Raw genomic sequence first — 14,143 nt, 5'->3', positions numbered from 1 at the left:
ACAGCCGGAATTTATGGGTTGTAACCTTTTATACCGGAGAGAAAGGACTTGAAAAGGTGGGAGGCTTAACAAGGCACCACTTGGCTCTTGCACTAAAGTGGACTCAGTGTTTGTACACTCACCTCTATATTCCATTTTATTGCATCTCTCCGGCATGGAGAGCACACTTGCCAGTTCGGAGCTAATAAGCAAATGGTAAAGCTTCAGAAATTTCAGTTATGGGATTGCTGAAAAGGCGTGACAGGCTGTTCAGGGCGATTTCAGAGGCAGTGACCCTCTCGCACCTGGTCCGCATGTTGTTTTCTCACATGTTATCAACCAGGCGTGTGCTGTGGTAAAAGCTTGGAGGGTGGCACGGGGTGGCAGCTGTCACCCGAAGAGGTGTTGCTTTGCCACTGGAGCGATCCAGTGAGAGAGAGAGAAAAAAAAAAGACGGCCTGCTTTCCCACACTTCTTTTTGTCTGTGTGACATTTGTATCTTCAGTCATGATAAGTTGACAGTGATGAGTTAAACTGTTTGCCTTTTTCATCTTTTTGGAGTTGGAGTCTATCAGCTTGTCAGTCACTGCAGCGCCATTCAGACCCAGCAAAGCATTGAAGAATACAGACGCACGGTCTGGTGCGCTCAGCCAGTAAGCTGACTCTGCACCACAACACTCCTGAAAAGGAGAACACCGGAAGGTCATACTTATAACTCCTCGAGGGGAGGATTGATTTAGCAGTTTGTCAGTATATGCACTGTAGCTCTAAAATCTCTGATCTTCAGGCTCCTCAGATACTTTGCTCTGTATTTTAGACGACGGGGAAGATAGTGGATCTGGCTTTAGGACAATCTGCTACTGTCTGCCTCACAGGGACTTAAAAGGTCAGGATGAAAGCTCCAGAAACGGATGATTCACGCTGTGGCCCCATCAAATACAATCTTAAAAGCAATCCTGAAATGAAAAGATAAAGGAAAAACTGTGAACATGTGAATTAGTGAAAGATGCTAAAAGAAATTAAATGGATTTTTTTTTTGTTTGGGCGTGGAATAAAACATTTGAAGCGTCTGAGCTAAATCTAAACCGTAATATTACTCACTGAGCTGCAACTCCCATCCCAACTACAGGAGTTGCTCAAAAAGCTGAAGAAAAAAAGCCCCGTTTACATTGTGATACCTCTTTGTGTGTGCGTTTTGTATTATTTGGTTCCAATGGGTTCACCCAAATGAAAGCAGCATTATCAAGCCCAACACTAAATTGGCAAATGAATGTCAATCCCTTGCATAAGCAGCAGACATAACCATCAGTCAACGACGCACTGATTCAATAATAATGATCAAAAGAATCCTTTATTAAATCCTGCAGTGAGGACATGTACAAATATCCTATTCCATATTCATATGACAACTTGTTTGGGTCTCTGCATTTTAACGCATCCTAAGGAGCAACTGGGGGTTCAGTGTCTTGCTCAAGGACACTTTGACGTGTGAACTATGTGGCTTTATGTTGTGGTTTCAGGACGAGCGCTCGACCCATGAGCCACGGCCAGAGTGAAAGTGTTTGTGTTACTATGTCTTATGCATGTTATGTGTCAATTATCTTCTGGTTGAGTGTCCAAAATGAACACAAACTTAATTTTATTAAAAAATGTGAAACAAAGGAAGCATCTAATTTCAAAAATACAATATCAATACATGCGATACAGAAGACGCTTATCACCTGCTTCCTCAACATTAATGCTGTAAGCACCATAAAAAACTTCTCCCCAGACTATTTGCATCTATTCTGTGTGGTTTATGACAGATTATACTCAAAAGTGGGCTTATAAAAACCTTTCCTAATTTTCAACCAGCCAATGTAAGCACTCAATCCTCAGCTGTTTTTGCTCGGTTTAAAAAAAAAAAGTCTGAAACATGACTTGCACCGGATACACGAGAGATACACACACACACACACACACACACACACACACACACACACACACACACAGTGAGGAAGTCATGCGTTCAGTGATGATCTGACACATGTATGTGCAGAAAGAAAACCCCGTTTCCATTGCTACCCCATGGCATTGTGCTGATGAATGAAATTGATGCGGTTAAAAGAAATCCTTTTAGTAATGTTATTGTGGTTTTGTTAAACGTTGATTTACTGCAGACGGAGCGTATTAAAACGAGACTGTGATCTATATGCGTTTCCTTTAAAGAGTATTTACAGTTGCAAATTAGTGGATTGAAGACATCATTTCTGGAAGACATGGGTAGACAGAAAATGTCCAAACGACAGTAGTGTGTGCATAAAGGGGAGAGGAACAGTTTTTGGAAACGTATCCTGCTTCAGCTCAAGCCCAAACTTCATTACGGTGACCTTTAAGCAATGAGAACCAAAGGATCACTTCACCAGCTGCTCCTGAAGCTCGCCTCAGCCGGGCAGGAGGAGGCCTGGCTGGCCGTGACAGAGGATAACCCCCCCCTCCTCTTCTTCCTCCTCCCCTTTGCATGGCTGCTTCTGCGTCCCTTCCATGTGTCAACAGTAGTTGCACTTTCATCCATTTCCCCACTTCTGAAAACAAACTATTTCACATTGTTCCTAATAATGAACTGAGAAATATTAGCACACTCTCCACTGAACTCCGACGGTGTTCCCTGGGGAAGACGGCCTGAGTAGAACAGACAACCTCTCCACACGGGCGTCACACCTCTTTCTTTTTTTCAGTTTGGGAAACCGGTGAGCACAACCGCACACTTGTCTGCACAGCCCAAGAGTTTCGACTTCAGTTCGCACACCCCATTAAGCAGCAGCTCTTCTTCTTGAATGCACATGGCCAGGAGTCCTCGTGGTGGGGATGTGAACCGCTGATTCACTGACATCAGTAAGGAGATGAAATGGGCATCATGTCATTTTTTGGGGGGCAGCAAGATGGTTCACATACAGGATCAATATCTGTGATTAGACAGTAGCTATATACGGTGATGTTGATTTTATTAAGGTTGAGCTATATCTGGATTGCAAGTTTAATTCAGATATGCATATGGATAATAGGATTATGACATTTACAAAAGGCATTTTTGTCACTTTCTAAGCATGCGTTTGACTGTGTTCACAAGAGTATTTTATAAAATAAAAAAAGGAACTCTAATATCTGGTTACATGTAGAGTAAGATGCTACATTAATTGTGCAGTGTGTTGCAAAAGCAGGGTTAGTCTAACGGCTAATTCATGACGACTGAAGTTCAAGTTAAATCATTTTCCTATTACTTTTTTTCTTCTCTTTATTCAATTTCTGTTTTTTTAGTTAACCCTTGTATCGTGTTCTGGTCTGTGGGACCCGTTTTAATATTTCACGAAGCAAAAATAATATTATTAATTATTTTCAAACTGAGACTTTTTGGCCTCGGCTCATTTATCTGACAACATTTGTATCGACCGCACCCGAAACCATATTTGCTGTTTATATTCCTTCTAATTGGGATGAAGGAAACGTCTGTTGAGTATTTTAACATTAAATTGTTTGATTGTGTTGAATTAAAAACCAAAAAAATACAGCGGCTTCAACAGACCCACAACACCCGCTGAGTCACAAAAAAATGAACACCATACGAGGGTTAACACAAGTGAACATGTGGAAACAAACGCAAAGATTTAACTGATTGTAAAGATTTACAATCGGGCCGGACATCGGTTCACGCAGGGATTAGTGACGTGTGATCTGAAGTAAATAAAAAATGAACGTTGCTTTAAATATCAGCTCAGATTTGCACAGAGGATTAATCAGAGAAGACACGTGGTCAACTGTCCAACAGACATCCGCATGACTCTTTGTATTTTGTTTCTGTCTCTTTAGGTTTTTCACACACCAAACACACACACACACACAAAACTAGAGTCACACACTCTGCCCGGCCTTGGCAGTAGATCAGCTTTGGCCTGTTGTAGAGAAGCCCGGGGCTCCAGACCCACAGCTGTAATCACTGTGTTTTGGTCTGCACTGAAGATTGAGGAGTGCTGAAAGTGGAGCTGAGCGCAGAATGAATTCAAGCACCAAAGAACACACACGCGCACAGACACACACACACACACACACACAAACAAGACAGCACCAAGTACTTTCATGTGCTACTTCAAAGCGTCAATTAAACAGGAGAAAAGCTAGATAATAACCATAAGGTTATCCACATCCTAATGAGCCAAAGTATTCGTTGTGACACATCAAAAACTTCCAGAGCTCCTAGCCAGCGCATGGAAATACATTAACACCACAGCAGGGAATTGCATGCGCAGAGGCACATGCAAATAAGGGAGTATGTTGTTTTTTTTTTAAGACAAATCTTAATTTTTAACAAAACAACAATGTGTTGTGACTTCAATCGTTGTTCGGGAAAGGTGTCTACACAAGAACAATGACGGTTACATTTATGTAACCATAGTTTTACAAACACAGAGATCACCTTCTGAAGAGGCTCTGTATTTCACAGAAGATTATTATCCATGTTTGAGGGGAGAGCAGTTCTTTCATGCCACAAATGTGCAAACACTAGACGCACAACAGCAACTGGCTGTGGTCCGTACCATGAACACAGTTTGTGTAGTTTTCACTGAATATGTAATTAATTAACACATTTCTAAAATGCATACGTCCATGTTTTTTTTCTTCTTTTTTTTTGTTTTACAAATAAAGCTTATTCAAAACAACAATCATGGCATTTGTGTCTTTTCTTTGCATTAACAAATGCTAAACAAGCAAAACCAGACTATTTTAATAGAATGATGTAAGCAAATGGCCACTTAACACCCACAACACTGTGTACAGTGCACTGAGCTCAGATGCACCCATAATACACTGTAATGTGCAGGGTGGAGTGTCACACAGCAAAGCCCACCATTCATACCAGTTAATTATTAAATGTAATTAAATTCAAGCGTTTTGGAGTATTTAGAAAAAAAAGTATTATTATTATTAATAATGCTGACCAGTCAGGAACGTACATCTCCCGTCAATCAACATAAACTGCAAATCCCAGCGTTTATCCAGCCACGTGGACGTCAAGAGGGACAATGCACTGAAGAAGTAATCAGATACATACAGAAGAAACAAAAAACTCAAATTTCAAACAACAGAGGGAAGGGGAAAAAGCCAACAGAAGCTCACAACATGTCAATCCCAGATCATTAGCACCAGTGTTCACAGAACTGGAAAAAGGCATATCCACAGGGTTGTTGAGTACAAAAGAAAGGACTTTTGTGTGGATCCCATTGCAATGGAAGACTCCACAAAGAACAAAAGATGAAAGCCAATCACTCTCTAAACTTCACATGGCATGAGGCATTCGCTGACTTGTTCACTTTGATAACACGATGCAACAACTTCCATCAGGCAAGAAAGAGATCATTGATCGGGCAGGTCGGTTGAAGCCGAGAGGCCGCAGCAAGCATTTCATGTGCCCAATATCCGGATACAGTCTTGATTTTCCTCCCATGCAGTAGTTGCAGTAACCTTCTCAGTAGCCTCCAGTGACTGGATAGCATGCTAAACATTGTTCAGATATTAGATACCCATCTCGACCCATTTATTGTCTTTTTTAGGGGGTGATCTTCAGGAGGAGATGTCAGGTCTACAATACATGTCATATTGAAGTGGTACACATTATCTGAAAGCTGGGATCCTGAAGATTAGATAAGCACACCACAATGTGTCAGGTTTTAAGAGCAATACATTACGAGAAAAAAATATATACAAGTATTCCTAAAGTATATAAGGGCGTAGAGCATTATGATAGACGTATATGAAGACCATTCCCATGCAGTTGTTGGTCATGGGATGTTTTGGTGGAATTGTTGGTGCCATTTGCTAGACAGACTGATGCTAAACTTAATTTTCAACCACTTGATATTGCTAAACATGATAGAAAATGTCATTTCCTTCAAACAGCTTGAGATGAGAGTTCGAGGCGCATCTGTGTAAATGGTCATTTCAGTTTTTCTTTCGCCAAAATTGGTTGCGGTATTTATTCTCTTCACTGATACATTACCATACATGTCCGCGGTATAGAGAACCAGATGTGTTGACACCTTTTTAACATCTGGCTAGAATGCACGTAGACAACCGTCAAAGAGGATTTCAGTAATCAAATTGCAATTTGCAGCTAAATCCTGCTTGGTGTAAGTGGATGACTCACAGCTGGTCAGGTTTCATGGGATGCAATATGAGATTGAAGGCCTTTTACAATTAACCTCTTAATAACGTTTGCGACGTGCATAAGTGTTATCAATGTGCAAAATATGCATCCGATAAATGAGGCATGTTGAATCTGGCGCTCTCCCTGATCATGCTTTGAGAAGCATCCTCAAAATAAGATCCAGAGAGTGGCTGCCAAGACGGGGAAATTGGAAAGTGAAGGTAACGACAATTTGTGCGCGAGCCAACATTTTCAGAGAGTCAAGGTAGAAGATGGTGCTTCAAGAAACTAGAGCAACACACGCTGACAGGGAAGTCAGGGGGATGTCGCCACAGAGCATGATTTTAATATCCAGGCTTGTGGACACAAGGAGTAGAGGAGATGAACAGCTGATGGGTTTAGCTGAGCGGAATCAAACGCTACTGTCGACAAGACCGAGCAGATATTCAGGCGTAAATGTGAATCGAGTTAACGAAGGTACTTTGGTTGGTGAACTACAGTCCATTTTACTTGACAACCAAGCGTATAGGTTTTATGTGTTTCTCTCATTTGCTCCTGTCCGCACTCCAATGCAGATCTGGGTTAGATCTCCAATCCAGACAGCATTCCAGCCCAATGATTGTCCATTAGAGGCATGCTTGCTTTCTCCCTCTCATCTCTCTCTCTCTCTCTCTCACGGGGGGGAAAAAGTGCATTTCCTGGAAAATGATTTGGTGTGCTGCTGGATGTAGACACCCCGCGCAGCATGTCCTTACAAAACCTACTGCAATTCCTCTCACTGAGACGTCTTGGACAATTGCTCTCCTCTGGTGCCGACTCGCCCACTGCTTGTGTTCTCAATAGGGAATTTAGACTGTGTCCTCTCCTTCAACATAGGACCCTAAGTCCTTTTCCAAAAGATGTATTAGACGATGTTAAGGTCCTACCGTATAGATTGGGGTCCTCTTAGCCCTCAGAAGCTGTATTTAATCCACATGTGGTATGTCATGACTGAGAGGTGTGTGCCTTAATGTATTCAACCCCCTTTTAAGCAAAGAAAGGTTGGGAAGACAAGAGGATTATATGCTGATTTCTTTACAATGGTATTTAAAGTATTTTTCCAAGTAGGGATATATATAATTTGACATTTAGCATTTCCAACTAAGTAAATGAGTCACTTACACGTGGCCAAAGTGTGTGTTCAAGCATGTCATATCTAGATAATTTCAAAAAAAGTTCTGCGCAAAGGGGTAAGATAGAATAGGAAAGTAAGATAGCGAGTGCACAAGATAAAAAGCTCGACCAATATGGAAAAGAAAAGTAGCTGCCCAACCACAGTCCACGTTCCTCTTGGCCTCCAACTGGCATACGTCTCAAGGAATTTGGCAAAGCAATAATTTCATGTATCCACCACTAACCTCTGGCTCTGATCAATTAACACTCACTTTTAAACTCACTCCAAATGATAGAGTTCCCTCCTCAGTTTAAGTGTTTCTCCCATTATCATCTGTTTAGTGTTAGCCTATACTCTGTTGCACTTGAGGACACATTTTCACCCCTTATTACATCCCAGAATAAAATTATTTCACCAAAGACTTCAGAGGTGATATATCTCAGCAGTGTCCTTCACAGAGCTGTGAGGAGCTTGACCTGCATGCATTTAATTTTAGATGCAGCATCTGCTCAGAAGGCTGACACGAGATGCTGCTAAATCCTCAACAGCAAATAAGACAAGCACAGGCAAAGCCGAAGTGTTCTAGATTACCAGAAATATAAACTCTCTCCACCACTGGCTATGTGATTGCAAATACTAATAATCCTCACATGAGTAAGCATGGATATTATGCAAAACTGTTCAGTGTATTTTGCATCTACAGTATATGACAGTGATGGAGGTACTAGGTTATTCTGCCGACAGTAGGTGAACTCATCATGGGTGATGTCTCATTTTCTGTGTTAATGTCTCCCTGGTCATACCGGTATGACCAATGACAGAGGCTACATGTCTGATTAAAATGATTGAGAATGTTGCTGGTAATGAGCTAAATATTATTGATGTGGCAGAGGCTGCTGTTGCCAATGTGCCAAGAGTGTGCTAGTGTGAAACTGTGCTCCAAAATGAACTTTAATGAAGCAATTATAATAAAACAAAGATGTGAAATGTATGGAGACTGCCCCTTTTTAAAAATGCTATGACAAAGAGTAATATTTCTACAACATATACTTATATTGGAGATATTTTGTGTTGGGTGATGCTTTAACTTGCTATGAATTCATCCTAAACAGATAGATACAAGCCTATATAAAACGTTAGACACAGGGTTTTGTGAACCCTTGATAAATATGCAAATGGTACATTTTCCACTGACAAATTATGACTCTGACTCTGATTAAAGTCACTTTTTATGGTATTCATTATGTGCCAATTGCTATATCTGGATTCCACATCAGTTTCATGATTAACAATACAATCTAAATCTACATGTTAATACATTTCACAGATCAAATGGGAAATTAAACGTTAAGTCACATTGACTTGAAGGAAATCTGATGTGAAATCTAACTGTGGCTTTGTCCTCAGAGCAGTTTGGTAATTATGCAGAGCAGCACTCTGACCCAGTGGTTCACGCGGTCGTCCACAGGTCAAACATTCAAATAATTGAGTGGAGAGTTCTTACTTTTGCTGTTTTTCACATGTGGTTTCTCCCTCATTACAAAGTTATGCAGGTCAAATGAAATGGAACATCTAAATTGCCTATAAATGTGTATTGCTCGTCATACTGAAAAAAATGCATATAAATAATAGGAAATCAATTTCCACCTAGTTTGTCTAATGCATAAATATACAATGCTATTATTTGGATAATATGAAGCAGTTATAAAGACTATGTAATTTGGTATTCCACTTTTTTTTTTTTTTAATAAAAAAACCCCTCAGAAAGTCATTTCCAGTGAACAACCCTAATAGCCTCCCAAAAACAAATGATGGTTCATGGCTGATGTTGAACTGGGTGGAAAGATAATTAACGAACATTTACTCATATCCTAAGGTAGAGTGAAGCTCAAACATGGGGCCTCAGGCATATTTCACATTATACGCTGGCCCATGAATGTATGCATCCATCAAAAGAGCAAATATCCTTGCCCCATATCATAAAATGAGTTCCACAGAAGCACCAAAAGTCAGCAAACATTGTTCAGTATGCATAGCCAAAACGCAGACGGATATGCAGGTGGTATAAATCATCTTGTTATCAAGGTTCATAACATTGTGTCAACAACATTTGGGTTTTTAGTATGACGTTTTAGTCCTACCTCTGGTGTGGCTGGGGACCCTCCGGCGGCCCGTGGATGAGCTGTGAATGACATGGTGGTAGTGAGACATGTCTGTTGGCGTGTTGGGAACACGGAAACTGTCCTGGAACCTCTGCATCAAATCCTCTACTGACTCCGTGTTTGGGTCAATGGCTACGAAAGAGAGATCCAAAGTGAAAATGGCAGACATGTTATAAAGCTTTCAGGTGAAAAAAAACAACATTTTTTCAAATAGTGACCAACACACAAGATACACACACACAAAAAAAATACACACACAGAGATGCATCAAGACAAACTTTCAAAAATAGCTCTGTTTTCTGTCTCTTTTTTTCTATTTGAAAGAGATTAGAGTGTGACATGCATCATGAATCACTACCCTATCCCATTCACTGTGGAAAAAAGAAGCATATTTTGTTATTTATTCAATTTTCTTTTCTTCTGGCCTTTAATTGATTCCATCAATTCAAAATTGCCTCAACACTCCTGCTGATGGCTCAGTGTGGATGAATGACTGCAAAACAACTGGCTGTGAAGGAAGGAAGGAGAGGGGGGGGGTAAGTACCTACCTTCAGTAGAAAATTACAAAAGGACAGGAAATTGGGAACTCAGTGACCTAGGTAATGCTTTGTTTAGTTTTTTTATGGTGTTTGAAGTGTTAATTTAATTAAAGTGAGACAGTAAATCTGTATAAAATAAGGAGGAGTGATCCATCTGCACAGTATGGAGGCTGAAAAGTACTGAAACTGTAGGGTTAGAAAACCGTGGCTCAAAACAAACAACCGATCAAAAAAACAGTGAAAACAGCTTTGTCCTCAAACTTAGTATAAGTATACCCATCTCCAAAAGATGGGGCCATTTGTCACCCCAACCGCCACTACCCCCACCTATCATCAACATCTTTTGATCCGTCAGTCTTGCTCTGAGGTGTACTCTTGCCATGAATAATGGTGATGTGTTGCTCCCAGTGGATGCTCGTTGTGCATCCCAATGAGCATGCAAGAGCAGAGGGGGAGAGAGACGAAGAGGATGAGGACGAGGGTCAACGTGTATTCACATTGTTTTTTGATATTCTAAATGGAAAGCTAACAATAACGGTGGCGTTGCTGCGCGCTTCAGAACTGAACATTATCCTCGCAATGCCACGTAGCGCCTCGCAATCACGGCGGTTAGCGGTTAGCTCGCTTAATAACGGTGAAGTTGAAAAGGGAATTGCTGTCGGCATGTCTAAAATAATAGGCTCCGGAAACCAGGTGCAAGAGATTATGCAAAGTGACCATGACCTCATTTGAGGGACAGATGTTGGCTTCTGGCCTCTGGTCAAAGATGTTTTTGCATCAGTTAAGATGAACAAAAGGTTTGGTCCTTAAGGTTGTTAGCTCCTTGAATATACCGCCAGCAAAAGGGCACATCCTCTTCTTCAAATCCTCGTCTCCTCAGTCGGATAAACGTGTGGCCTAGATTTAAAAACCAAAAACACCCTGCTCTTTGTTTTAGTTCTTCTGTTTGGGCGTTAATAAGGTCATCCATTTATCCTCGTATGTAAAGAAAACGGTAGCTTAGCTTATGCGGCACACTAACACACAACCTTCAATTAACAGTGAACAAAACATAGGCTATATTAGACATTTTGTTCATTGCAGTGTTCTCGTGCAGTGTGTTAAACTCTGGACTAAACACCTAGTTAAACCACAGTCAATGAAGACAGAGATCGTAGTAAGTTTCTCTGAATTTACTGTTACTCCTCATTCATGCTGGTGAAAACCGCAAACAAACATACAATCCAAACATTCAGTCCACATTCCTAACATAGGGTTTCACAGTAACAAAATTATGAATATATGTTGCATGTCTATAGATTACAGCACTTACATTGCTTCTTTGACGCTTCCCCGTGAATGCAAGAAGAATCCGCACCATGCGGTCCACCGTCCAAATGTTTGCTCAACCGGAAGTGCTACAATCAGACACCATTTAACAGGAAGTGTAAGTCCCGCCCCGGAAGTGACAAACCGGAAGTCCCGCCCCGGAAGTGCTGAAACCGGAAGTCCCGCCCCCGGAAGTGCTGAAACCGGAAGTGACGTCGTAATATGACACGAACAGGAAAAACATTGCCAACTATGTCTAGAAATAAACAACCATTAATTAAACAGAGTGAAAAATAGAAAAAAATGCCGTAAAGGCAGCACAGTTACAATTGCAACTGTACGTCGACTGGGAGCCCGGTTTCTGTCCAGTGGTGTTTCATCAAAACACCTATTAATACATGATTGAAGACGGGGTCAGGAAGTCAAACAACGTTGCTGTTTTTTTTCTTCAGACATCAACACTTCTCCACAGCCAAAGGGCTGGTTGTGTATTTTCTGGGACTATTTCCATTAGCACAGTGCGGTACACTTCTGAATCCCAGTGTTATCACTCTTTTACTCTTTGTGCCCTGAAGACAGACAACATTGTTTAACGGGAGTCGAGCAATACCCTTCATGGAGCACACGCTCAAGCGTTTGAGCTAATGGTGTGTTAAGTAAGTGAGCATCAACTCTGAGAAAATCACGACAATCAATAGTGGACCGAATGTAGTGCAATGAACAGCAGGCGCTTAGAATAATAATTGCTGCAAGTTTGAGTAAGCATCGAGAGTATGGTCAGACGTATTTGTTTGTAAGAGATGGATATATGCGATTATATCAGCAATGACTGCACCTGCTTTTTCTTAAGCACACAGTTGAAACATTTGGACATATGTTTAAAATACACATCCAACAGTTAGTACTTGATATATGCATTGGCACAGAATCTGAGACTATCTACTGTATCAATCTGATGTAGGGACTGTGTATGCGACCTCATGACATCTTAACCCCGCCCACACAAACACGCTTCACGCCTCTGGCCTGCATCGTGAAATAGTCTCCAGTTTACTTCATATTAGTGTGCTTTTTGCACATTTGACTAACTGCCACTACTGATACATCCCATTGCTCTTAAAGGCTTCAAATTCAGATTCAATGTGAGATATTGGACAGCAATCACGGGCCAGACTCGCCTCATTGACATGTTGCTCTTTTTAATAACTCACCGCTTGGTGCGTCCAGCTTTAAATGATAACTTATTTATTTACTATCCGGCTGGCTTCAATCAATCATAAACTGCAAAGATATCCACATTTATTGATTTCAAGCTAACCAACAGACACCAGCTTTAATACACTAATATATAGTTGTTGTTTCGCACACTGAAGTCAATTGTATTCACTATTAGCAGTAAAAATGCAATAAAGGATAAAAACAATGATTTGACCGAAAAAGATAAAAGAGAAAAAAAGCTGCTTACCAGCTGGGATGCTGACTCAGTGACTATAGCTGTTGCCTCTGGCTATGTTGAGGTAAACTGAAGCAAGGGTGCACTAAAACGTGCCTGTGAGTGGGATATGCCTTGTGCTGAAGAAAGGCTTTTGAACACATGACACGGATACTAAAACAAGAATTCCCAACATGTTCTGGCTGCAAATTGCAAAGCATTTCCCATCCTCACTGTTTTCTTCAAAACCAAGATGACACAATGTGTAAGATCCACACAAGCGCATGCTCCCACTGCCATCCTCTCTCCTTTTAAACCTATAAAGGGCAGAATGAGGTTTAAACAAACACAATTTATTGAATCAAATATGCAATATAATTCTAAGGAAAGTGAATAGATGTAGAATATTAAACATAACTGAGCTTTGGCTCTGCTAGGTGTGATCTCAGTCTGTGCTTGTACTGGCTGATGATCCTGCATCTCTACTGACAAACTCGAGGATGGGACCTGTCAATTATAGATAACGATACTAATATTCAAGCTGCAGCATGCCCGTTCAATCGGAGAAAATGGAGAACTTCGGGAACGGCAGTTTTCTGCGAGAAGAAATCCACACAGAGTAAAAAAGATAGCACAAGCGTAATGTGAAAGCATTGATGTGGTTCATTAACATGTGATGAACAGTGTGACAAAGAAGACACAGGAATGGGCTCACTTTTAATTATCCTTGGAAACAAATGTAAACAATTACAAGTGAAATATGTATGAAGGACTATGACTGTACTTTCTGTTGTGCAATCAGGAAACCTTTCTTTATAAAGTGTTGCAGTCGAGTAAAGCCTCCTCTCCTCCCCTCTTCATACGCATGAATGTGAATATGTGTAGAGAAATAAATCACATTTTAAGATGGAGTAGGTTTCTCTGTTAAGCACAGCCACATGTGTCGTAACAAGTGAAGGAGGCTTACACACATCCCCCAACACAACATCCACCGGCCCACATTTATTTTGCTTTTCAGGATCCGACAGGTTGTCACTTCAGCTGTGGTGTTACTACACCGGGCTAAAACCTTGAAAGGCAAATGAATAGACAACAATGGTACCAAAACATTACTAAGAAAGCTCTGCAGATTCCTTGTGGGCATTCATAGTAGCGCTCGGCTTATTCAGGGACTTAGAATTAGTAAACAAACAACGAGAGGCAAAGCAGGTGCCACCTAAGCTTTGACCCGCCAAGACCGAGCGATAGCATGTTTGAGGTTAACTGCTAGCATACATATTCCATGGCCTCCTGGAACTCTCTTTATCTCTCTTTCTTTGTTCCATTTTGAGGAAAGAAGAGAATAGATACTAGGCCAAGCAGAAGTGCCCAGAGCCACAGTCTCCTTGGAAA

At 40.9% G+C, this 14,143-nt stretch overlaps 1 protein-coding gene across 1 annotated transcript in view; it reads right to left on the bottom strand.

Moving 5' to 3' along the window:
* LOC137783442 (astrotactin-2-like) overlaps nt 1-14,143 on the bottom strand; it is a 218,803-nt gene that overhangs the window by 129,841 nt on the left and 74,819 nt on the right. The window contains exon 4 of the mRNA XM_068573373.1: nt 9,452-9,604. Coding sequence (XP_068429474.1) covers nt 9,452-9,604 — 153 coding nt within the window. The remainder of the gene's footprint in view (nt 1-9,451; nt 9,605-14,143) is intronic.

The sequence above is a fragment of the Clinocottus analis genome, unplaced genomic scaffold (genome assembly GCF_023055335.1).
Source record: "Clinocottus analis isolate CAN_PGR_092001 unplaced genomic scaffold, fCliAna1.0.p SCAF_13, whole genome shotgun sequence".
In the NCBI taxonomy this organism is placed as follows: Eukaryota; Metazoa; Chordata; class Actinopteri; order Perciformes; family Cottidae; genus Clinocottus; species Clinocottus analis.
Note: the sequence above shows the minus strand (reverse complement) of the source record. Positions and strands in the feature narration are given on the sequence as shown.